This window comes from Choloepus didactylus, chromosome 1, assembly GCF_015220235.1.
Source record: "Choloepus didactylus isolate mChoDid1 chromosome 1, mChoDid1.pri, whole genome shotgun sequence".
NCBI lineage: Eukaryota > Metazoa > Chordata > Mammalia > Pilosa > Megalonychidae > Choloepus > Choloepus didactylus.
In genome coordinates, this window is record NC_051307.1 from 113,898,840 (window position 1) to 113,924,695 (window position 25,856).

Here is a 25,856-nt window from a genome sequence, read left to right on the forward strand (position 1 = left end):
CCTGAACAGACATGTTGGGATGCAACTCATACCAGCTGCTTTAGGTTCTTCTTGAGAAGTGGGTTGTGGGCTTTGAACAGGGTATGTGTGTAAGGGGGACTTGGCTCTAGGGGTGAGAGGGGTATGGGCTGGTTTTGGTGGACAGAGAGGCCAGTCAATACCCAAGTGAAGAGGTACTGGGAAGAAATCAAGTCTCAATAGGCTATGTGATTCCTTCTCACTTACCATCTTGCTTCCATTTTAAAAGGAAGGAAAAAAGCACTAGCTAGGTCTGAGATTAGTCTCTGGTGGCCAATTGTGAGAGTTATACTGAAGACACAGTGAGGTCCAGTCTTGTCCAAGAGCCAAAATAAATCTGCCCAGACCCATCAGAACTCTTGAATTTGGACTAAAAGAAATCTTAAATAATCTCTTTCCCTCTTCATACCCTTTTAAGATGAAATTTTAAAGATTCTGCATAAGTATTTTCTTTTTAATTTTTTTTATTTTTTAAATAGTTTTATTGAGATATATTCACATACCCTACAATCATTCACAGTATGCAATCAGTAATTCACAATACCATCATATAGTTGTGCATTCATTAGAGTATTTTCTCTTAAAAGGAACTATCATAAGATGGGAATGACTGGGAGGCCCCACTAAAAGCAGGTGCAAATTCTGGAGGCCAAGTAGTGTTCTCTTAGGCTCAAAAATTACCATATTTTTGGTGTTGAACAAAATATCTAAAAATAGCAGCAAGCCAGTCGCTTCATCAAAAAGAGTTACATTCCAAGTTGCACTGGTATTTATTAGCACATTGAAATCTGAAAAGGAAAAAGTTATTATATAGTTACAAGGCTAAGTTGGAAGGAAGTAGGAGGTAGAAGGAAAAATCCTGATTGCTATCAGTTTTTATTACAAATTGTTATCAGTCGATTAAAAACAAATATTTTTCAAAGGACATACTCCTAAACTCTAGTAGAAAAATAGCACAAATCAGAAGGATATAAATATATTTTTTCATTAAATAATATTAAAATGTATGCAAGTAACAGTTTATATGTATATATATATATACACAGGGATATTTATAAACGAGATTATGTTTACATTCTTATTGGAAAATGTTAAGATGATATCTTGACTAAAAATATACAGCAAAAGTAGTTTATTTGGCATTCTATCCTCCACATTTCAGCTGAGCTACACTATAACAGTAATTAATGCTTATAATTTGGCGATATGGAAAGATAACAAAATGCCTTTTAGGTCATCAAAGAAAGTTAAAATGACGTTCAATATATATATATATATATTTTAAACTTAAAATGTTGATACAGTGTTAATGGTTAGTCTATGGCCCTTTGAGTCTTTAAAAATTGGGAAACCATTTATGTTCTAAAAATGAATTCTCTTAATCAGAACATGCAGTTAACCAGAAAAAAAACTTTCTCTAAGCATGCACTCTAACAGGCAATTAATGAAAAAGGAAACATGGTCAGGGCAAAACAGTTCCTCTTCTAATAAACCTTGAACTGAGTAAACCCCTCACCAATTATATAGGGTCCCTTGGGCCTCAGGACTTTCCACAAGCGTTTAGGTCTCTATGGCGATGCCCCTGGCTGCTGGTGCGGAAACACAGGTGATAAGGCGGAGGCAGGTGCCGGGCAACCATAGGCGAGAAGCTTTGGCTGCAGAAAACTACGGAGGTCCATCTTGAGGGTCTAAGACTGACTGCCTCCCCTTTGCCCGAAATCTGTGGAGCCCCCCAGGCCGGCCTGCAGCGAGTTCCCACCACTCCAGGGAAGCCGGCGCGCCACACTCCGAGGCTGGCTGTTCTGGAGGCGCCCATGCCCCTGATGGCTGCTGCTGTGCCGAGGCCTAGGGGCTCCCTCTGGGACTCCACTTCCCTTGGTGCTGAAACGTCACCCTTCCTGCGCCCTCAGAGGCCATGACTCAGGTGCAAGGAGTCCATTTTGCCTAGCCCCCTGGTCTCATGCAGCCGTTCAGCATCCCCGTTCAAATTACACTCCAGGGCGGCCGGAGGCGCCAGGGGAGGTAAGTCACCGTTAGAATCTCTCAGCCTCTGATGGCCATCTCGCCGAACGAGTGGTTAGAGGAAGAGCGAGCATAACGAGTTTGGGAGTTGAGTTTGGTCTTGGTCCTCCGAGGGTGCCCACTTGCTATTCCTCCCAGAGCACTGTGGCAGGCTTCTTCAGCAGCACTGACATCATGGGGCTACATCCTTTCTTGTTGGCTTCTTCTATGTTGCAAGGCTCTTGGAGGCCGGGGACCTTTTCAGAATCAGCTCTGTATGCCCAGAACATAGAACGTAGCCCAGGACATAGTTGGTTCTCCACAAGTATTTCTTGGTTGAATGAAGGAATGAGGAAATTACCACCAGCATTAGGTTCCATTGGTGAGGCCTGCTTTGGCTTTGGAGTCACACAACTGGATTCAAATCCCAGCTCCACCACTTAGCTAGCTGTGTGACTCTGGGCTGGTTACTTAACCTCTCTCTGCTTTGTGAAAAGGGAATAGTAATAGTTCCTACAGAGCCTTAGTAGAGTGGTTAGCTCATTATACTCTTTATACATTTTAGCTATTGTTATTAACCACCCACCATTCTTAACCTGAGGGAGGAAGTGAGACAGTTATCTTTAGGACTTTTTTTCTCCCCGAGGAGTATGCAAAGCAGAGGGCCTGAGAGCCTAAAGTGAAACTACGCTACAGTTAGCAGTCATTCCACCCACCCTGGCATGACTGGGGTTTGGCGCAGTTGGAAGTGGGCACTTGGGAGGGGTACATTTCACAGCCACGTTCACTCACTCTGTCGGGAAACCTGGAAGATTTGTTAATGGTTCAAGTGGATTTGGGGGCTAAGAAAGTAGAAACATGAAAAATCCTACAGTCATCACATTACTCACTTCCTTTACCCTTTAACTATATTCATGGGTATCTGAGAGTAAGAATGTAGGAGGAAAGTGAGATATAGTAGTTTGGATGGGGATGGGGGATGAAGGAACAGACAGACTAAAGAGGAAAGAAAAAGAACATAGAGGCAAAAACACTTCTTTCTCTCCTAGAAATGGACTAATCCTTTGTGAGAAGACAAAGCGAATCACTGTATGGCAACAGATCAAATGAAAACCAGACAAGGGAACAAGTTGTAATGCCCTATTCATAACATAATTAACTAGACATAAGGATAGTCATAATGTCTCCAAAGCAATACGGTATCCCATATTCATTTCTGAAATGCACAATTTGATTATTGCTCTTTCCTCTTTCCAAACTTGATAAACCATATTGACTTTACTTAAACTCATTTGCTGTTTCTAAAGAAGTTGTTAGATAATTTTGTAATTAAAAAGTAGAAGGGTAAAAGTAATTACCAGAGTTTCCTCTGCAACAAAAACAAATTACAGGGAAATAGTAATTTAACATACCAAATTCTTAGAAGTTACGAGTGTGAGATGAATTGTCAAGCTTTGATGAGCTGCAGCATCTTTTTAAGGAACACCTCTTTCATAAGTCACAGTGTTGGAGTGAGAGGCTGCTGGCTTCCACAGGAATCACACCCAGATGAACAAGTTGAAGCTGTTTGAAATCGAATTTGCCTCAAGCTAAGCCAGAAGGCACCTGTAGCAATGTGTGGAACAAGCAGAGACTCAGGACTGGTGGGAAAGTTAGTCAGATCTGCAGGGAAAACAACAGAATGGGGTGTATACTCCCTTGACTACCAATAAAACATGTCAAGGTGTCACACTGGTTAGAAGTGGAAATGTATTACGGGTCAAAAGGAATAAACACGCTTTTCACCACTCTCACTGGCTAGAGAGCAAATTAGATCTTTCTTAAGTGCTTTGAGGTCCTTGGATGACACTACAAAGTTAATTATAGGGCTGTTTATAGTCTCAGAAACCTGGAAACACTAGGAAGTTAATTATAGGGCTGTTTATGGTCTCAGAAACCTGTTTATAGTCTCAGAAACCTGGAAACAACCTAATATTCAACAGGTAAGGAAATTATGACATATCCAATTGATGGTATATTGTGCAGCCAATAGAATGGTTACAAAGAATTGTTAATGACATGGGAAAGTTTTTAGTATGTTAAGTGAAAAAGACAAGATTAAAAAAAAACAAACTACATGAGGGTGATCTCGTTCTATTTAAAATAAAACAGAGAAAAACGGGACTAACCCAACAAGTGATAATTACTATTATCTCTAAGTGGTAAAATTGTGGGTGATTTTTGTTCTCTGTCTTAGACTTTTCCAAATTTTCGAACCCTCATACAATGAGCAAATAAAAATGTGTATTACTTTCACAAATCCTTTGAAATTTGTTGAGGGTTTCTTTATGGCTGAGTATGTGGTTAGGTCTCATTAATGTTTCATGTATGCTTGAAAACAATGTGAATTCTGCAGGGGTCACTATTTTATATTTATCATTTAGATAAAACTTGTTAATTGCTCTGCTCAGATCTACTTCCTTGCTAGTTTGTCTGATTGAGTTATCAATTACTGAAGGAGTATGTAAAAATATCTCATAATCTATAGTAGATTTAACTGTTTTTCCTTATAGTTCTATCAATAAGGCTATGTTATTAGATACTTATAAATTAGTATTGTATCTTTCATGGGAATCGAACCTTTGATCAATGCTATTATCTTTTTTACTTCTAATAAAGCTTTTAAATCCACATCAACATGCTTCAATTAGATGTTACCTAGCAAATTTCAACCTTTCTATATCTGTGTATTTTAGATATATATTTTGTAAAAGCATATAAATTTGTATTTAAATCTAGTCTGACAATCTTTATCTTTTAATAAGATCATTCAATCCATATGGATTTATTGTAATTCTTGATATAATTGCATTTATTCTGCCATGTTATTTTATGCTTTCCATTTGTCTTGTCTTTTCCAAAAGTTTTTTCCTCTTCTTTCTTGCCTTCTTTTGGATTAAGTTTTCCCCTTCCATTCTTTCTCCCTCTACTAGTTTGGAGGCTATACCACCTATTTCAGCTCTTTTAGCAGATACTCCAGAAATTTTAGCATGCCCACTTTAAACTTATCAAAGTGAAATCAGTGTCTTTAACTTCCCTTTGAAAATACAAAGCATTTAGAGCACATTAACCCCTTTACCCCACTAAATTGTATGTGCTTGTTGTCAAGTATTTGTCTTTTCTTTTACTGCAAGACATTATTATTATTATTTATAGGGCCAATATCTTTACTTTCTATTTGCCCTTGTATTTATTCTTCTTTATTTCTGCCTTAATCTCAGAGCTTCCAACTTGGATTGTTTTCTTTCTGCCTGAAGTGAATACTTGACCTTTTCCTTTAATGAGGATCTGTTGATGATAAACTCAGTTTCTTGTGTTACCGAAATGTTTCTATTTCATGCTTATCCTTGAGAGATTTTTTGCTCAGTATAGAATTCTGTAATTAGTTTCTCTCAGTGTGTTGACAATATCCTTATCTTCAGGCTTTCATTCTTACTGTAGATAAATCAACTGTCAGCCTAATTGTCATTCATTTGAAGTTAATCTGTTTTCTTTCCTCTGGCTATTGTTAAGCTTTTCTGTTGTCTTGGTGGCTGTGCCATAACTCTAGAATGTTACGATGTGTATATGTGTGGGTTTCTTTCTTTCTTTTTTTTTTAATCCCACTAGGCTCCTGAAATTGGTGGATTAGGTCTCTCATTGGTTCTGGAATTTAATTATCTTTTTAAAATATTGCCTCTGATTTATTTCTTTCCTTCTGGAATTCTGAATAGGCGTTATATTAGACCTTTTCTGTCTGTCTTTGATTAATATTTTTCATTAAAAAACCTCTGTATTATACTCTAGTTTGCAGATCCATCACTGTTTAGTAGTTAACTCTTTAGATGCATCAAATCTGTTGTTAAGTCTGCCCACTGTTTTTTTTTAAATTCAGTTTTATTGAGATATATTCATATCATTCATGGAATACAATCAACTGTTCACAGTACCATCATATAGTTGTGCATTCATTACCGCAATCAAGTTTTGAACATTTTCCTTACCCCAAAAGTAATAAAAATAAGAATAAAAATAAAAGTAAAAAAAGAACACCCAAAGCATTCCATCTCCCTGTGCTGGTTTTTATATATTATGTACCCCAGAAAAAGCCATATTCTTTGATGCAGTCTTATGGGGGCAGATGTATTAGTGTTGATTAGATTGGAACCTATTGGTTCAGTGTTTCCATGGAGATTTGACTCAGTCAACTGCGGTCGAGACCTTTCACTGGATTATTTCCATGGAAGTGTTGCCACACCCATTCAGGGTGGATCTTTATTGGATCACTGGAATACTTTAAAAAGAGCCACACACCCTCTCTCCCTAACTAAGCCACCTTGGCAGGTGATCTTGCTGCCTTACGTGGGACCTGACTCCCAGGGTGTAAATCTCCCTGGCAACATAGGGTATGACTCCTGGGGATGAATCTGGACCTGGCATTGTGGAGTTGAGAACATCTTCCCGACCAAAAGGGGGATGTGAAATGAAATGAAATGAAGCTTCTGTGGCTGAGAGATTTCAAGTGGAGTCAAAAGGTCACTCTGGAGGGTATTCTTATGCACTATATCGATAACATTTTTTAGGTTTTAATATATTGGAATAGCTAGAAGTAAATACCTGAAACTACCAAACTTCAATCCAGTAGCCTTGACTCTTGAAGATGATTGTATAACAATGTAGCTTACAAGGGATGACAGTGTGATTGTGAAAACCCTGTGGATTGCACTCCCTTTATCCAGTGTATGGATGTCTTCTTGTTTGCTAATGCTGCCAGAATGCAAAACACCAGAAATGGATTAGCTTTTATAAAAGGGGGTTTATTTGGTTACACAGTTACAGTCTTAAGGCCATAAAGTGTCCAAGGTAACACATCAACAATTGGGTACCTTCACTGGAGGATGGCCAATGGTGTCCGGAAAACCTCTGTTAGCTGGGAAGGCATGTGGCTGGCGTCTGCTCCAAAGTTCTGGTTTCAAAGTGGCTTTCTCCCAGGATATTCCTCTCTAGGCTGTAGTTCCTCAAAAATGTCACTCTTAGTTGCTCTTGGGGTGTTTGTCCTCTCTTAGCTTCTTTGGAGCAAGAGTCTGCTTTCAATGGCCATCTTCAACTGTGTCTCATCTGTAGCTACTCTCTTAGCTTGTGCATTCTTCAAAGTGTCCCTCTTGGCTGTAGCTCTTCTTCAAAATGTCACTCTCAGCTGCACTGAGTTCCTTCTGTTTGTCAGCTCATTTATATGGCACCAGAGATTTAATTTAGACCCACCCTGAATGGCTGGGGTAACACCTCCATGGAAATGATCCAATCAGAGTAATCACCCACGGTTGACTGGGGCGCATCTCCATGGAAACACTCAAAGATTTACAATCTAATCAACACTGATATGTCTGCTCACACAAGATTACATCAAAGATAATGGCATTTTGGGGGACATAATACATTCCAACTGGCACAGGATGGATGAGTAGAAAAATGGGGACAAAAACTAAATGAAAAATAGGGTGAGATGGGGGATGATTTGGGTGCTCTTTTTTATTTTTATTTTTTGTTCTGATTCTGATTCTTTCTGATGTAAGCAAAATGTTCAAAAATAGATTGGGGTGATGAATGCACAACTATAAGATGGTACTGTGAACAGCTGATTGTATACCATGGATGATTGTATGGTATATGAATATATCTCAATAAAACTGAATTAAAAAAAAAAAAGAGCCACACAGGCCCAGAAGCAGAGCAACTGAGAGTGACATTTTGAAGAGAAGCTGCAGCTAAGAGAGGACAAAACACCCCAAGAGCAACACTTTGGAGAATACCATTTTGAAATGCAACCTGGGAGCAAGCAGATGTCAGCCACATGCCTTCCCAGTTAACAGAGGTTTTCTGGATGCCAGTGGTCTTTCTCCAGTGAAGGTACCCTTTGTTGATGCCTTACCTTGGACACTTTATGGTCTTAAGACTGTAAATTTGCAACCAAATAAACCCCCTTTATAAAAGCCAGTCCATTTCTGGTATTTTGCAAAAGGGCAGCATTAGAAAACCGGAACACCAACCCCCCCATCCCACTCTTACTCATTTACTTTTTTTTTCCTATTTTTCTACTCATCTGTCCATACCCTGGATAAAGGGAGTGTGAGCCACGAGGTTTTCACAATCACACAGTCACACCATGTAAGCTACATAGTTATGCAGTCGTCTTCAAGAATCAAGGCTACTGGGTTGCAATTCAACAGTTTCAGGAATTTCCTTCTAGCTATTCCAATACACTAAAACCTAAAAAGCATCATCTATAGAGCACATAAGAATGCCCTCCAGAGTTACCTCTCGACTCCATTTGAAATCTCTCAGCCACTAGAACCCTACTTTGCTTCATCTCTCCTCTCCCTTTTGGTCAAGAAGATCCTCTCAATCCCACAGTGCTGGGTCCAGGCTCATCTCCAGGAGTCATTTCCCACATTGCCAGGGGGATTCACACCCCTGGGGGTCATGTCCCAAGTAAGGGGGAGGGTAGTGAGTTCACTTGCCAAGTGAGCTTTGACAGAGGGGCCACATCTGAGCAACAAAGAGGTTCTCGGGGAGACTCTTAGGCACAATTATAAGTAGGCTTAGCCTCTCCTCTGCAGCAATGAGCTTCATAAGGGCAAGCCCTGAGATGGAGGGCTTGGCCTACTAAATTGTCAGTCTTCAATGCTTGTGAGAATATCGGTAATAACCCAGGTGGGGAAGTCCAACATTTCCGCATTTTTCCCCAGTTCCTCCAGGGGTCCCGCAAATACATTTTTGTTTGATGTGTCATGTCCATTGTTTTTAATTTGAATTATTATTGTTTTTATTTCTAGATTCTTTTTAATGTTGGCTTGGCCATATTTTAGAGTCTCTTGCTCTTTCTGATATTTTAAATTCTTCTTTCATTTCATTAAACATATTAAAGATAAATTATAAAATGTATCGGTCCAAATTTTATTAAAAATGCTTTCCCCTGCCCATTTTCTGGGGATGCGGTGAGTAAAATGTCAAAGGGAACTAACATTCCCCAAACAAATCTTCAATTCCCAAAGTAGTATTATTCAAGGAGTTGTGCCATCTTCAGCTGCCAGTGCTTTCCAGTGCAGCCTTCTGGGACATCCTATATTGCCTAACATTCCCTTTAATTTCTTCAGTCTGAAGATGTCACCAGGGAAAAGGGAATCTAGGGAGAGGAAGGAGGAAGGATGCGGAATAAAACATGAAATATGCTTTTGGAAGAAAACAACTAGCAATTCCCTTGTTAGGGTATTTGCTTGGCTTCAAAATTTAGTTTTTAGGCAGCTCAATGGGCCTGGGTTTCTGCGTTTGTTTGGCTTAAGATTTTGACAATACCTCTGGGACACAAATGCCCACCAAGCAGGGAACAGCAAATCAGTGACACGGACCATGGGAGTGGTGGGACTGTGGCAAACTGGAGAACACATGCCTTTCCAGAGGGGCTGTTGCTGCTTGGTTTGGCCAGCTCTTCCTATGTAGCAATGTGGATTCTGTGTTTTTTTTTCAAAAGCCAGAAATTGGTATTTTTTGTGTGTGAGAAATTTCATGATTTTTAAAATATGAGCAAGGAATTCCACAATTGTAAAATAAAATAAAATAAACCCACAGAGAGGGCCAAAAACTAAACCAAAACAAGACAAAACACATCTGTGGGCTGGATACAGTTCATGGGTGGCTGGCTTGCAACCTTTGTGTTGGACTTTGCTGTTCACTGGGCACCCCAATGTAATAGAATTCATCACATCCTTTGCCGGAGCAGATTTTCAGGTGTAGTAGAGGGAGTGAGAGAAAAAAAATGTAGGGCCACTCACACAGAGGTGTGAGTGGACAGAGGGGAGAAATGGAGTGGGGAAGAGAGGACAGCAGCGAAGATTTTATTACTGGAATGGAGTGGGCCATGAGCCAGAAAGCCGTTTGCAGGATATGCTGTGATTCCAACAGATGGCTATGAAAGAACGAGGAAAGCCCTGCTATTGAAGGATGCTGCTAATTCTGAATGTGTACCTTTAGAATCATTATTTTCATATGCAATTCATAAAAGAATGTAAAAAATATTTTCAGAGGAATCTGCAATGTCCCTGAAAGACAAGTTCATTCCCCTGGCTCTGTAGGCATTTCAGAAACACTTGCTTACATAAAACAAGTAAGAGCTACTTATAGGTAATTCCTTTGTAGTCATTGATTAAACAGATCTCTAAAGATTTCCATCAGACAAGGTACCTTAGTCTTGCTTGTTAATTTAGTTTAAAAATATTTTATAACACATTACTTTAACTTATTAGGATGGACTTTCCACCCAGCTCTGAAAGTGGGATCTCACTGTGTTGCACTGAACCTGCAGATGGGATCCTCCTCTTACCCGCTATGGGTTGGAAATGTTCCTACTTCTTTCTGAGCACATTGTGATATCTCCTCTCCACTTTCACCCAAGGACAGCCGTTTCCACCTCAGGGAAGAAGAGAAACACAGATCACAATGATGCAGAACCCCCAGATTTGCATAAGACGCTGCCATCCAGTGCTGGAGAGGACCGAGCCTTGCTCCTAGGGTTTGCAATGATAGGTTTCTCAGTCATGATGTTCTTCTTGCTTGGAACAACCATCCTAAAGCCTTTCATGCTCAGGTAAGAAACAGAGAAATGAGACCCAGGCACATTGTTAAAGGAGGGGAGGGTGATCTTGGTCTCTCCAACCTTGGCTCTCCTGACTGTGGCCTAGGGCAGGGACGCTATAACCATCTGTTCCTCTCTCAGTGCTGGGGAACTGCTGGTGTTGAGGAAGAGGCTGGTGAGAAAGTGAGAGATACTCCTTCGCTCACAATACCTCTCAAGAACACCTCTAATATATAACCCTCAAATTAGGTCATAAGTTTTCCCTTCAGTGTGCAGATATGAAAACTTCAATGTGAGCAAAACTAAAGTTTTCTGAGTGATTTTTTGAGTTTGTCAGTGTTTTCCAGGTACATAGTATTTGCTCAGTAATATTAGTTTCTTTGCTTTTCTTTTAATTAGTTTCCTTATTAAATACATGTCCACACCATTAGAAGGATCCCAGGGGAATTTTCTTTCTGGCATCAGCACCAGGGAAATCTGTGCTGCTTCTGATCAACCAGTTTACTTTTATTCAGTGGACACCAGGAATCTTGTATAGGCACACCTCATTTTATTGCACTTCGCTTTATTTCACTTGGCAGATATTGTGTTTTTTACAAATTGAAGGTCTGTGGTAACCCTGTGTCAAGCAAGTCTATTGGTGCAATTTTTTTCCAACAGCATGTGCTCACTCTGTGTATGTTTCACACTTTTAATTAATGAATGTGCATTGTTTTTAAAGACATGCTATTGCCACACTTAATAGACTATAGTAGAGTGTAAACATAACTTTTATATTCACTTGGAAACCAAAAAATTCATATGACTCATTTTATTGTGATATTCACTTTATTGTGGTGGTCTGGAACTGAACCTGCAATATCTCTGAAGTATGCCTGTATTTGGTTGTGCTTCTTTCATTACTTTGGCTGCCAGGAAGCTCAAAGCCAAATCTATAGCCCAGTTGTAGTAACTCTAGCAATCTTATGGTCTGTAGGTTTCTACCTTCCTTTTCCTGTTATTCCATTTTCCTCATTTATTTTTAAAAAAATTTTCTACATTACAAATATCTATTTAAGTTGAATTCATTTATGTGTGTGTGTTGGGGGTGGGGGTAGGGCAGGTCAGATATTTTTTTAAATGTGGTATGTTTGGGAGATATTTTGAGGCAAGCTTTTGCAAGCTGGCACCAAAATGTTGCTCGTATTTACATTTGACTTTTCTGAGAATTTATGGAGACTGATTAAAGTAATTAAGTAAATACTTAAGAGGGGTGAATTCTTACCTCTTTTTTTTTTTTAATTTTTATTTTAATTTTAATTTTATTTTTTTTTAATTCAGTTTTATTGAAATATATTCACAAACCATACTCTTACCTCTTTTTTGCCAGATGATCTTGTGCAACCTCAGAGAGTAGTTTTGCTCCATAAAAGATGATAGTTAAGAAGGCATGAGTAGTTCATATATATCCCCTTACCCCAGTCCCTCATGTCTCAAATGATGGATTTTGTCACAGCTATAGATAAAGAGACACACACAATGCTAGTGAAAGAATATGCTTGTGCTTTAAGCACTAAGTACATCCCTGGTTCCACCTAAAAGGCTTTGGTCTGGCACTTGTGCATAGGAAAGAACATCCCACTGTTTATCTGGAGCTTCTGAAATCTTCAGAAAAGATTGAAATCATACCCAATTCAGTACTTGGTCAGGCTTTAGAGAACTTAAGTTCTAACACAGGTAAACATTAATATTAATTTATTATTTATTAATATTAATTAAAATTAATAAAATATTATTTCAAGATGCCTAAAGAAGTATATAAATTAATTAGTGAAAAAGCAGGCAGGCCAGTGGTAACCCTATGAGAAAATCTTATTTTCCATTTTGTATTTTCACTTGCCCAACATTATGTTCTTCATAGGCTTCTTCCAGTGGTTTTGATGTTTAGGGCCTTGAGGTCATGTAAAACTGCATGGTGGATCTCAAGTTTGTTATATTAATAAATACAAATAGTTACTTATGGTCAGAGATCTTCATGCGAGTCCAGTATGTGCTTAGCTAAACTCTGCTTTTCAAACAGTCTGACTTCAAAACTTGCTAATCTGAATTCTGTGCTTCAGGGACCAGAAAATAAACCAGAGACCTACTCAGATGTGTGTGAGGGTGAGGGTGTATGAGGAGCTGGTCCTGGACAGTCAATCCAGAGCTTCTCCTCTCACCCTCATTTTTTACTATCTTGGATTGGTTCTCCAATGATTTCATACATATACATGTCCCTTCTCCTCAGTACTGCCACCACAAGTTCTTCATGGGCAGGAATTTTATCTGCTACTTCTCTAGGCACGTAGGACATTCTGTGTGTGTGGTATATGTGTAAATTCTCAAAGCATGTTTTCCAACTAAAATTTAATTCAGTACAAATTCAGATACTGAGCATCTACTGTGTGAGAGGCATTGTGCTTTATGCTTTGAGGATAAAAGCATAAAGAATAAGATGTAGCTCCTGATCTCAAGGAGTTTACTGATGCAAAACCATGAATATTCTAATGAGAGATTCCTTGCATGATTTGTGCTTGCCTCCTTAGAAGTAGAGTGGGGTGTATGGGACCATAGCTTTTCACCAGAACTTCTGTAGGCTACATTGACTGAGGGCCCTGCAGGTGGACTCCTTCCATAGGCACATTTTCATCAGGTCAAGCCAGTGAGTACATCTCTGGCATGAGGGGTAATGAGATTTCTGAGTGAGAGTGAATTTTGTTGCTTACACTATTTAGGGTGATATTGCTCAAAGTATCATTCTACAAATACCTGCATCTGAAATACTTATCAAATATACAGATTCCTGGGCCTCAACTCAGACCTACTGAAGAACCAGAATCTCTGGGAGTGAAGACCTGGAATGCACATTTTAACAAACTGCTCACTTCATTCTGAGATTTGATAACCATTGATCTAAGGGTGGTGTACTGGTTCGTATATATTATCTCCCTGAGAAAAAGCTATGTTCTTTGACACAGTCTTGTAGGGGCAGACATATTAGTGTTGATTAAGTTGGACCTTTGGATTAGGTTGTTTCCATGGAGATGCGATCCACCCAACTGTAGGTGATAACTCTGATTAGGTAATTTCCATGGAGGTGTGGCCCCGCCCATTCAGTGTGGGCCTTGATTAGTTTACTAGAGCACTATATAAGAGCTCAGACAGAAGGAGCTTGCTGTAACTTAGAGAGACATTTTGAAGACGGCCGTTGAAAGCTGACACTGATGCTTAGACATGCTTGGAGTTGCGGACCCCTGATGTTACCTGCAGCTTAAAGAGACATCTTAGAGAATGCCATTTTGAAATGCAACCTAGGAGCAAGCAGACGTCCACCAGGTGCCTTCTCAGCTAACAGGTTTTCCAGATGCCATTGGTGTTCTTCAGTGAAGGTACCCTACTGTTGATGCCTTTGTTTGGACATTTGCTTAGCCATAAGACTGTAACTTTGTAACCAGATAAACCCCCTTTATAAAAGCCAGTCCATTTCTGGTATTTTGCCTAATGGCAGCATTAGCAAACCGAACAGGTGATGAAATGAGAAATATGCGAAGTAGGCTCAGAATTGCAATGGAACTTGGTAATTTGCTGCTGGTTAACCCTTGTGTCAATGTCCTCTCTGCTCCCTGATAGACAATGCCTCGAGATACCACACTAGAAATACAGAACTAAATTTTCTAGAAGGTGAAGAACTTTTACTTTTTTCAAATTGAAGCCCTCAGAGAGAAGAATCGAACTGCACCATCATCCATACACACATCATGGACGACTGGCTGGACTATGCTTTCACCTGTGGTGTGGACTGCAGTGGCCAGGGGAAGTACCCGTGTCTTCAGGTGTTTGTGAACCTCACCCATTCGGGTCAGAAAGCTCACCTGCATTATAATGAAGAGGCTGTCCAGATAAATTCCAAGGTAACGTAATGTTCACATAATTGAAGTCACAATTACAGCAACCTTTCCAGGCCAGACTGTCCCTAGTAGGGTGCAGCACCCGGAGTACCTGTAGGGATCAATCTGCTTCCTTCTGGTGACTATTTCTGCAGTGGTCAGATCAGGATTAAGTGAAGCTAAAAGCATTCTTGGAGGAAAAATGAGTTATATAGAAAGGAGAGGCATTATTTCAATTTCATAAATTGGTGTCTGGAATTTATAGGCTGAGCCAATGAGCAGTCATTTGTAGGCAGTCTTACTTTTGGAGGTCCTACTCCACATCATGTCAAAAAATGTCAACAGGTACTCACAGCCCACTTGAAATCAAGTTTTCTCATCAAAGAAATTTAAAGATTGTAATTTTTACTTTTAATATGCTGTTCATTTGGTTCATACAAAGTTTAGTTATGCATAACTATAAAATAGTATGAGACTGTTTGACATTTTTTTTTTTTTTTTTTTTTTTTTTTTTCCCATGCATTTTTTTTTTATCATCATTTTATTGAGATATATTCACATACCACGCAGTCATACAAAACAAATTGTACTTTCGATTGTTTACAGTACCATTACATAGTTGTACATTCATCACCTAAATCAATCCCTGACACCTTCATTAGCACACACACAAAAATAACAAGAATAATAATTAGAGTGAAAAAGAGCAATTGAAGTAAAAAGAACACTAGGTACCTTTGTCTGTTTGTTTGCTTCCCCTACTTTTCTACACATCGATCCATAAACTAGACAAAGTGGAGTTTGGTCCTTATGGCATTCCCAATCCCACTGTCACCCCTCATAAGCTACATTTTTATACAACTGTCTTCGAGATTCATGGGTTCTGGGTTGTAGTTTAATAGTTTCAGGTATCCACCACCAGCTACCCCAATTCTTTAGAACCTAAAAAAGGTTGTCTAAAGTGTGCGTAAGAGTGCCCACCAGAGTGATCTCTCGGCTCGTTTTGGAATCTCTCTGCCACTGAAGCTTATTTCATTTCCTTTCACATCCCCCTTTTGGTCAAGAAGATGTTCTCCATCCCACGATGCCGGGTCTACATTCCTCCCCGGGAGTCATATTCCACGTTGCCAGGGAGATTCACTTCCCTGGGTGTCTGATCCCACGTAGGGGGGAGGGCAGTGATTTCACCTTTCAAGTTGGCTTAGCCAGAGAGAGAGGGCCACATCTGAGCAACAAAGAGGCATTCAGGAGGAGACTCTTAGGCACAAATACAGGGAGGCCTAGCCTCTCCTTTGCAGCAACCGTCTTCCCAAGGGTAAAACTTATGGTAGAGGGCTCAACCCATCAAACCACCAGTCCCCTATGTCTGTGGTCATGTTAGCAACCATGGAGGTGGGGTAGGCGAATACCCCTGCATTCTCCACAGGCTCCTCAAGGGGGCACTACATCATTTTTTTTTTTTTTTTCCTTTTTTGTCTTTTTTCTTTTTTCTTTTTTTTTTAACTTTCCCTTCTTTTTTCAAATCAACTGTATGAAAAAAAAAGTTAAAAAGAAAACAAACATACAATAAAAGAACATTTCAAAGAGACCATAGCAAGGGAGTAAGAAAAAGACAACTAACCTAAGATAACTGCTTAACTTCCAACATGTTCCTACTTTACCCCAAGAAAGTTACATACTATAGCAACATTTCAGTGAACTTGTTCCTACTACATCCATCAGAAATTAACAGACCATAGTCATTTCTGGGCATCCCCAGAACGTTAAATAGCTTATCTGTTCTTCTTGGATTATTGTTCCCCCTTCCTTAATTGCTCTCTACTGCTAGTTCCCCTACATTCTACATTATAAACCATTTGTTTTACATTTTTCAAAGTTCACATTAGTGGTAGCATATAATATTTCTCTTTTTGTGCCTGGCTTATTTCGCTCAGCATTATGTCTTCAAGGTTCATCCATGTTGTCATATGTTTCACCAGATCATTCCTTCTTACTGCCGCGTAGTATTCCATCGTGTGTATATACCACATTTTATTTATCCACTCATCTGTTGATGGACATTTGGGTTGTTTCCATCTCTTGGCAATTGTGAATAATGCTGCTATGAACATTGGCGTGCAGATATCTGTTCGTGTCACTGCTTTCCGATCTTCCGGGTATATCCCGAGAAGTGCAATCGCTGGATCGAATGGTAGCTCTATCTCTAGTTTTCTAAGGTACTGCCAGACTGACTTCCAGAGTGGCTGAACCATTATACAGTCCCACCAACAATGAATAAGAGTTCCAATTTCTCCACATCCCCTCCAGCATTTGTAGTTTCCTGTTTGTTTAATGGCAGCCATTCTAACCGGTGTTAGATGGTATCTCATTGTGGTCTTAATTTGCATCTCTCTAATAGCTAGTGAAGCTGAACATTTTTTCATGTGTTTCTTGGCCATTTGTATTTCCTCTTCAGAGAACTGTCTTTTCATATCTTTTGCCCATTTTATAATTGGGCTGTCTGTACTATTGTCATTGAGTTGTAGGATTTCTTTGTATATGCAAGATATCAGTCTTTTGTCAGATACATGGTTTCCAAAAATTTTTCCCATTGAGTTGGCTGCCTCTTTACCTTTTTGAGAAATTCCTTTGAGGTGCAGAAACTTCTAAGCTTGAGGAGTTCCCATTTATCTATTTTCTCTTTTGTTGCTTGTGCTTTGGGTGTAAAGTCTAGGAAGTGGCCTCCTAATACAAGGTCTTGAAGATGTTTTCCTACATTATCTTCTAGGAGTTTAATGGTACTTTCTTTTATATTGAGATCTTTGGTCCATTTTGAGTTAATTTTGTGTAGGGGGTGAGGTAGGGGTCCTCTTTCATTCTTTTGGATATGGATATCCAAATCTCCCAGCCCCATTTGTTGAAAAGACCATTATGGCTCAGTTCGGTGACTTTGGGGGCCTTATCAAAGATCAGTCGGCCATAGATCTGAGGGTCTATCTCTGAATTCTCAATTCGATTCCATTGATCTATATGTCTATCTTTGTGCCAGTACCATGCTGTTTTGGCAACTGTGGCTTTATAATAAGCTTCAAAGTCAGGGAGTGTAAGTCCTCCCACTTCGTTTTTCTTTTTTAAAGTGTCTTTAGCAATTCGAGGCATCTTCCCTTTCCAAATAAATTTGATAACTAGCTTTTCCAAGTCTGCAAAGTAGGTTGTTGGAATTTTGATTGGGATTGCATTGAATCTGTAGATGAGTTTGGGTAGAATTGACATCTTAATGACATTTAGCCTTCCTATCCATGAACATGGAATATTTTTCCATCTTTTAAGGTCCCCTTCTATTTCTTTTAGTAGAGTTATGTAGTTTTCTTTGTATAGGTCTTTTACATCTTTGGTTAAGTTTATTCCTAGGTACTTGATTTTTTTAGTTGCTATTGAAAATGGTATCTTTTTCTTGAGTGTCTCTTCAGTTTGTTCATTTCTAGCATATAGAAACATTACTGACTTATGTGCATTAATCTTGTATCCCGCTACTTTGCTAAATTTGTTTATTAGCTCTAGTAGGTGTATCGTTGATTTCTCAGGGTTTTCTAGATATAAGATCATATCATCTGCAAACAATGACAGTTTTACTTCTTCTTTTCCAATTTGGATGCCTTTTATTTCTTTGTCTTGCCGGATTGCCCTGGCTAGCACTTCCAGCACAATGTTGAATAACAGTGGTGACAGCGGGCATCCTTGTCTTGTTCCTGATCTTAGAGGGAAGGCTTTCAGTCTCTCACCATTGAGTACTATGCTGGCTGTGGGTTTTTCATATATGCTCTTTATCATGTTGAGGAAGTTTCCTTCAATTCCTACCTTTTGAAGTGTTTTTATCAAAAACGGATGTTGGATTTTGTCAAATGCTTTTTCAGCATCTATTGAGATGATCAATTGATTTTTCCCTTTCGAGTTTTTAATGTGTTGTAATACATTGATTGTTTTTCTTATGTTGAACCATCCTTGCATGCCTGGAATGAACCCCACTTGGTCATGGTGTATGATTTTTTTAATGTGTCTTTGGATTCGATTTGCAAGTATTTTGTTGAGGATTTTGCATCTATATTCATTAGGGAGATTGGCCGGTAGTTTTCCTTTTTTGTAGCATCTTTGCCTGGTTTTGGTATTAGATTGATGTTAGCTTCATAAAATGAATTAGGTAGTGTTCCATTTTTTTCAATGTTTTGAAAGAGTTTGAGTAAGATTGGTGTCAGTTCTTTCTGGAAAGTTTGGTAGAATTCCCCTGTGAAGCCATCTGGCCCTGGGCATTTATTTGTGGGAAGATTTTTGATGACTGATTGGATCTCTTTGCTTGTGATGGGTTGGTTGAGGTCTTCTATTTCTTCTCTGGTCAGTCTAGGTTGTTCATATGTTTCCAGGAAATTGTCCATTTCTTCTACATTATCCAGTTTGTTGCCATACAGTTGTTCATAATATCCTCTTATAATTTTTTTAATTTCTTCAGGATCTGCAGTTATGTCACCTTTTTCATTCATTATTTTGTTTATATGGGTCTTCTCTCTTTTTGATTTTGTCAGTCTAGCTAGGGGCTTGTCAATCTTGTTGATCTTCTCAAAGAACCAACTTTTGGTGATATTTATCCTTTCTATTGTTTTTTTGTTCTCTATGTCATTTATTTCTGCTTTAATCCTTGTTATTTCTTTTCTTCTACTTGGTTTAGGATTGGTTTGCTGTTCATTTTCTAGCTTCTTCAGTTGATCCATTAGTTCTTTGATTTTGGCTCTTTCTTCCTTTTTAATATATGCGTTTAGTGCTATAAATTTCCCCCTTAGCACTGCTTTTGCTGCATCCCATAGGTTTTGGTATGTTGTGTTCTCATTTTCATTCGTCTCTATATATTTAGCAATTTCTCTTGCTATTTCTTCTTTAACCCACTGATTGTTTAGGAGTGTGTTGTTTAACCTCCAGGTATTTGTGAATTTTCTAAGTCTCTGATGGTTATTGACTTCTAATTGTATTCCATTGTGGTCAGAGAATGTGCTTTGAATAATTTCAATCTTTTTAAATTTATTGAGGCTTGTTTTATGTCCCAGCATATGATCTATTCTGGAGAAAGTTCCGTGAGCACTAGAAAAGTATGTGTATCCTGGTGATTTGGGATGTAATGTCCTGTAGATGTCTGTTAAATCTAATTCATTTATCAGATTGTTTAGGTTTTCAATTTCCTTATTGGTCTTCTGTCTGGTTGATCTATCTATAGGAGAGAGTGATGTGTTGAAGTCTCCCACAATTATTGTGGAAACATCAATTGCTTCCTTTAGTTTTGCCAATGTTTCTCTCATGTATTTTGTGGCACCTTGATTGGGTGCATAGACATTTACGATTGTTATTTCTTCTTGCTGAATTGCCCCTTTTATTAGTATGTAGTGGCCTTCTTTGTCTCTCAAAACATCCCTGCATTTGAAGTCTATTTTATCTGAGATTAATATTGCTACACCTGCTTTCTTTTGGCTGTAGCTTGCATGAAATATTTTTTTTCCATCCTTTCACTTTCAGTTTCTTTGTGTCCCTGTGTCTAAGATGAGTCTCTTGTATGCAACATATTGATGGTTCATTTTTTTTGATCCATTCTGCGAATCTATATCTTTTAATTGGGGAGTTTAATCCATTTACATTCAACGTTAAAACCGTGAAGGCATTTCTTGAATCGGCCATCTTATCCTTTGGATTATGTTTGCCATATTTTTCCCTCTCTCTATTAATATCCTTTATTGTACCCATACCGAATCTCTTTAGTACTGAACCTTTCTCCAAGTCTCTCTGTCCTGTCTTTGTTTCTCTGTCTGTAGGGCTCCCTTTAGTATCTCCAGTAGGGCAGGTCTCTTGTTAGCAAATTCTCTCAGCATTTCTTTGTCTGTGAAAAATTTAAGCTCTCCCTCAAATTTGAAGGAGAGCTTTGCTGGATAAAGTATTCTTGGCTGGAAATTCCTCTCACTCAGAATTTTAAATATATCGTGCCACTGCCTTCTCGCCTCCATGGTGGCTGCTGAGTAGTCACTACTTAGTCTTATGCTGTTTCCTTTGTATGTGGTGAATTGCTTTTCTCTTGCTGCTTTCAGAACTTGCTCCTTCTCTTCTATGTTTGACAGTGTGATCAGTATATGTCTCGGAGTGGGTTTTTTTGGATTTATTCTATTTGGAGTTCGCTGAGCATTTATGATTTGTGTATTTATGTTGTTTAGAAGATTTGGGAAGTTTTCCCCAACAATTTCTTTGAATACTCTTCCTAGACCTTTACCCTTTTCTTCCCCTTCTGGGACACCAATGAGTCTTATATTCGGACGTTTCATATTATCTATCATATCCCTGAGGTCCATTTCGAGTTTTTCAATTTTTTTCCCCATTCTTTCTTTTATGTTTTCATTTTCCATTCTGTCATCTTCCAGGTCACTGATTCGTTGTTCAACTTCCTCTAGTCTTGTACTATGAGTGTCCAGAATCTTTTTAATTTGGTCAACAGTTTCTTTAATTTCCATAAGATCATCCATTTTTTTTATTTAGTCTTGCAATGTCTTCTTTATGCTCTTCTAGGGTCTTCTTGATTTCCTTCATATCCCGTACTAGGGTCTCATTGTTCATCTTTAGTTCTTTGAGTAGCTGCTCTAGGTGTGTCTCTTCTGGTCTTTTGATTTGGGTGCTTGGGCTTGGGTTATCCATATCGTCTGGTTTTTTCATATGCTTTATAATTTTCTGTTGTTTTTGGCCTCGTGGCATTTGCTGACCTTGATAGGGTTCTTTTAGGGTTTGTAGACCAGTTGAAGTCCTTATCTCTAATTTATCAGATCTACAGCTTCGTGGAGTACACTTTCTCTAACTAACCAGCAGGTGGCGTCCACGAGCCACCTGTTCTCCACAAGCCAGATCTCCCCTGCTTAGCCTTTTTGGTGAGTGGGGGAGTGAGTCTTGTGGGGCCCAATTGGTGTCCCAAGCTTGCGTGTGTAGTTGGTGTTGCCTGCCCTGTATGTGGGGCGTGTTTCTGGGCAGTCGGGGAGGGGGGTGGCCCTAACAATCAAATCTCCCTGATGATCCTAGAGTTTTAAAGCTACTGCAATAGTCTAATCCTTCAGTTCAGTCCTGCCACAGTTTGTCTCTGCCACTGACCCACAAGTCTTTGGTATTGGCGTATGGCTCCTGAGACTTGCAAGTGGGCCCCTCTTCCAGGCTGTGCACCCCGGGTCCTCTGTTGAGGGATGACTGTGCTATGTCGCAGGTGAGTGCCGTCCCCCCAGGGCAGTTCTGGGCTGCTGGGCTGTGTTGGGAGGCTCCCAGTCTGCTCAAATGATGGCTGAATGGGGCTCTGTTAATTCACACTGCTCCCCCTTCCCAGCTCTGGGACATTCAGCTGAGGTTGCAGGGAAGGCTAATGTCCACGCCCAGTTTTGTGGTGTGTGCCTGTTATTTGAAGCACTTCCGTCACACTGGGTTGTCTGGGGCAGCTCTGGGCTATGGGGCTGGCGATGGGCAGGAGTGTTTCCTGTCCACCAGGATGGTGGCTGTGAGCGGACACCCCCCTTTTCTTGGGAAGTTGTGTTGTTTAGTGAATTTTCTCAGCCACTGGATTATTGCCTTTTGTCTCAGAGCTCTCTTAGTTCTGCTCTTGACTTGACTGTGCCCAAATTTCAATTCTTTGAAGCTTTCTGTATTGAGCTTCTTAGAGTAATTGTTTTAGAAAAAGCAAAAAGGATTTAAAAAAAAAAAAAAAAAAAAAAAAAAAAAACGGCCCTCCTCAGAGATCTAATGGGTTATTGAAATGCTAATAGACAAAGCAACCAGGGCCATTAAGGAAAGGTGCCCAGGGCAGAGAGATCAGCCTTGCTTCGGGATTTGCATATGCGCCTCAAGGCCTGATCTCCGCCCTTCCCCTTTCTGTGTTCACCAGAACTCCAAAAATCCTCTGCTTTTATTTTGGAGTTTTTCGTGTTGTTTTTTTTCTATGCCTGTCTCCTCTCTGCTGGGCTGGCTGCTCTCAGAGTCTCTGGTGTCTGGCCTCAGTCTATCTATGGTTGGAGTTTGAATCAGTAGAATGAGTTTCCGATGAGAGCAGCCACTGCAATTCTCCCTTCTCCTTCCTGGAGCTGACAGCCCCTCCTCCCCCGGGACTGAGCCTGGCAGGGAGGGGCGCGGGTCCCCTGGCCGCAAAAACTTACAGATTTCGCTGATCTCAGCAGTTCCACGTTTTCATGAGTGTTGTATGAAGTATGCCCAAAGACAGATTGCTCTGTGGTGTCCAGTCCACGCAGTTCCTGGCTTTTTACCTACTTTCCTGGAGGAGTAACTAAAACATACAGCTCACCAGTCTGCCATCTTGCCCCGCCTCCCTGACATGTTATATTTTGTTGTTTTTAATTAAATAAACATCAATTTTAATTTGATCATTTGTTTTCTATTTTGGAGGCAATAACATTTATGGTCTCAAACATTTTTGTAGGCCCTTGACACAGTGCCCAGAGTTCCTAATGGATATGGTGTAATAAACCTTAAGCTCTTTCGTAAGAAAGCACCAACCTTCTCCACTGGTCCTGCCTCCCAGGAACCATAGCCCAGGTGGGGCTCCTGTGGGCTCCTGTGGGCCCAGGGTGAAACCCTCAATGTGCTATCCTTTAGGAAAGATTTTACTATCATCAAGACAAAGACAAGTGAGGCATTGATAGGTGTTGAAGTAATTGGGCTCAATAAATATGTGTGGAATGAACCAAGGAATTCACTGGGCTACTGTGCAGAAAGGGACGGAGGTCATGAAGGTAGGGAGAGATTGTGGTCCTTGCAAAGTTGGTGGCTACCTCTTCTGCAATGTCATCTATGCCAGGAATTCCTTCCCTCATCCCCTTTTAGCACCTGTTTACCCCTCTGTGCCCTTCTGCTAACCCTTCCCCATGAACTATGTGATAGGTTTCATTCACTTTCTGAGACTGAAACTCCCCTCTAAGAGCTCAGCCTTCTGAAGCTAGTTCATATTTAAAATTGCGTGGTATTGGTGACAGTGCCTTTTTCTTTCTTTCTCCTCCATATTCCTAGTGCTTTTTCACACCTAAGTGCCACCAAGATAGAAATGATTTGTTCAACAGTGCCCTGAACATAAAGGAATTCTTCGATCACAAAAATGGGACCCCCTTTTCATGCTTCTACAGTCCAGCCAGCCAGTCTGAAGATGTCATTCTCATCAAAAAGTATGACCAAATGGTTATCTTCCACTGTTTGTTTTGGCCTTCATTGACTCTGCTAGGTGGTGCCCTGATTGTTGGCATGGTGAGGTTAACACAGCACCTGTCCCTATTGTGTGAAAAATACAGCACTGCAGTGAGAGATGAGGTAGGTGGTAAAGTACCCTATATAGAACAGCATGGATTCAAACTGTGGAATATGGGGAGGAGCAAACGAAGAGGCAGAGAAATCTTAAGATGGTGACCAAATTAAAGTCCTGTCCTTCAGATACCATTCCTGCAACTGAGGTCCTAACTATGCCTGCTTGCAAACTAACCATGTAGAGAAGGCAATTTAATTTTCATATGGGAAAGAAAATTTTTAAAAAGCCTCATTATGTATTGTTTACCCTATAAATATGTACAGATTCATCTTTTTACTCTAAATCTCTTTCCACATGATCCAAGGAAGCATTTTTTTTTTCCACATGGAAAAATGAGGCCAAGGTAGTTGTGCTTCAGCTAATTTCAGCTATCAGTAAAAGCTGTCAATGTGGAAGTAAATGATGATAACATCTTACTTATTGTGTCCCGAACCATCAGCCTTGCTCTGTGCAAAATAGTTCACATCAAAACTTTTCATAAAAAAAAGAACAGGTCATTCACCATAAGGAGACAAAAAATCTGCTAATTTAAGATGTGGAGCTATCATATCTATTATAATTTGGTCTTTCTTTTCCATTCATGATAATGCAGGAAAGCCGTTGCCTAGACAATTTACTAAGTTCAGAGTTATTTATACTTAACCTTGCTACATACAATTTTTCTTTTGGCAACATTTTCCTTATTAATTATGCTTTTCATAAGTTATTTTTATTCTTTGTGTACATTCTGGTGGTGGTGGGAGAAATGGCTAGAAATATGTTTTGAAGGAGGGAGAAGCTGTACTGGAATTCAACATTCAACTCTGATAATCCACATCATTGAAAAAAGTCCCACATGGACAGTCAGCTATTGTCTGAACATTAATTAATGAATCAACCATGGTTTTATTAAATAAGGAATGTCACAAGACTCTTCTGACAAGTGCTTTCCAGATTAATTAAGATGAACAGGTAAATTGAAACAGATTCTGCTTTGGTTTCTGATGTGTCTGAGATTTTACTAAACAATCTTAAATCATGGACAACAGTAAGAATGAGACTTCTGAAGTGACTCTTACACATATGATGTAATCAAACTGGAGACTTTGATTCTGTCAATTTAATGTCTTTTAGCAATTAATTTCAAGTCATGAATTACTAAAAAAAACTGAATAAATAGAGCAATTTTGATTTGGCAGTAATGAACAATGTTGGTGTTTTCTCCTCTTTCTAGTGTGGAATGGTGGGAAGAACGTATGTCTCTGAGTAGGAGTTATTTGGATTTGTAGTCCACAGCCACAACTTTTTAGAGATGTGTTCTTGGGCCATCAGTGAAACTGTCTTAGCCTCTCTTCTCATCTTTAAAATGGGGATGACCTCTACTTTCATGGACTTATTTTAAGGAATAAATGGGTAGGGTATGTGAAATACCTAGCTTAGTTTCTTGAACCTAGTAGAGGTGCTCAAGTGTTAGTAGGTAAAAAATTTTGCACTAAGTTTCAATATTCAGCCTTGGGACCCTCCATTGGACAGCTGGTAAAATGGCTGGGATAGGGAGCTGCTGGAGATGAGAAAGGATCTTTCCCCCATTCTTTTGGCTTAATGTGATCTGCATGTAAGGCCCAGAACTTGCAGTTTAAAAGCTAAGGGGTAAATTATTCTGTAAACCAAAGACTTATCTGTAATAAAAAATATATGTATGTATACACAAGTTAAATCATTCTGCAGATTGAGATTCTGTAGTTCCTTTAAATTAAAGGCACACCTGTAATCCATTTCCTACTAGGTTTGACTTCCATCTAACAATATGCTATTCTTGGGATTTTTCTCCTGACAAATTCAAAGCGACTAGTTTGAAACCTAAAGGGCATGTTTCAATTACTACAGTCTTTCATTCAGATAGTGGCTACTTGGTTCATCTCAGGAAAGAGAAGCAGTAAGCTTGGAGTAGGAAGGAGAACAA

At 39.5% G+C, this 25,856-nt stretch overlaps 1 protein-coding gene across 3 annotated transcripts in view; it reads left to right on the forward strand.

Annotated features, from left to right (window-relative positions):
- Positions 1-1,544: 1,544 nt before the first annotated feature.
- The window catches only part of KCNMB3 (potassium calcium-activated channel subfamily M regulatory beta subunit 3), a 40,904-nt gene continuing 16,592 nt past the window's right edge, over positions 1,545-25,856 (forward strand). The window contains exons 1-4 of one of the 3 annotated variants that reach the window (XM_037840219.1): positions 1,545-2,040; positions 10,487-10,678; positions 14,397-14,595; positions 23,626-23,919. In XM_037840219.1, the coding sequence (XP_037696147.1) occupies positions 1,979-2,040; positions 10,487-10,678; positions 14,397-14,595; positions 23,626-23,919 (747 nt within the window). In that variant the 5' untranslated portion in view covers positions 1,545-1,978. Of the gene's footprint in view, positions 2,041-10,486; positions 10,679-14,396; positions 14,596-23,625; positions 25,100-25,856 lie in introns of those variants that run through there. The other 2 variants (XM_037840212.1, XM_037840225.1) reach the window with 2 other exon arrangements.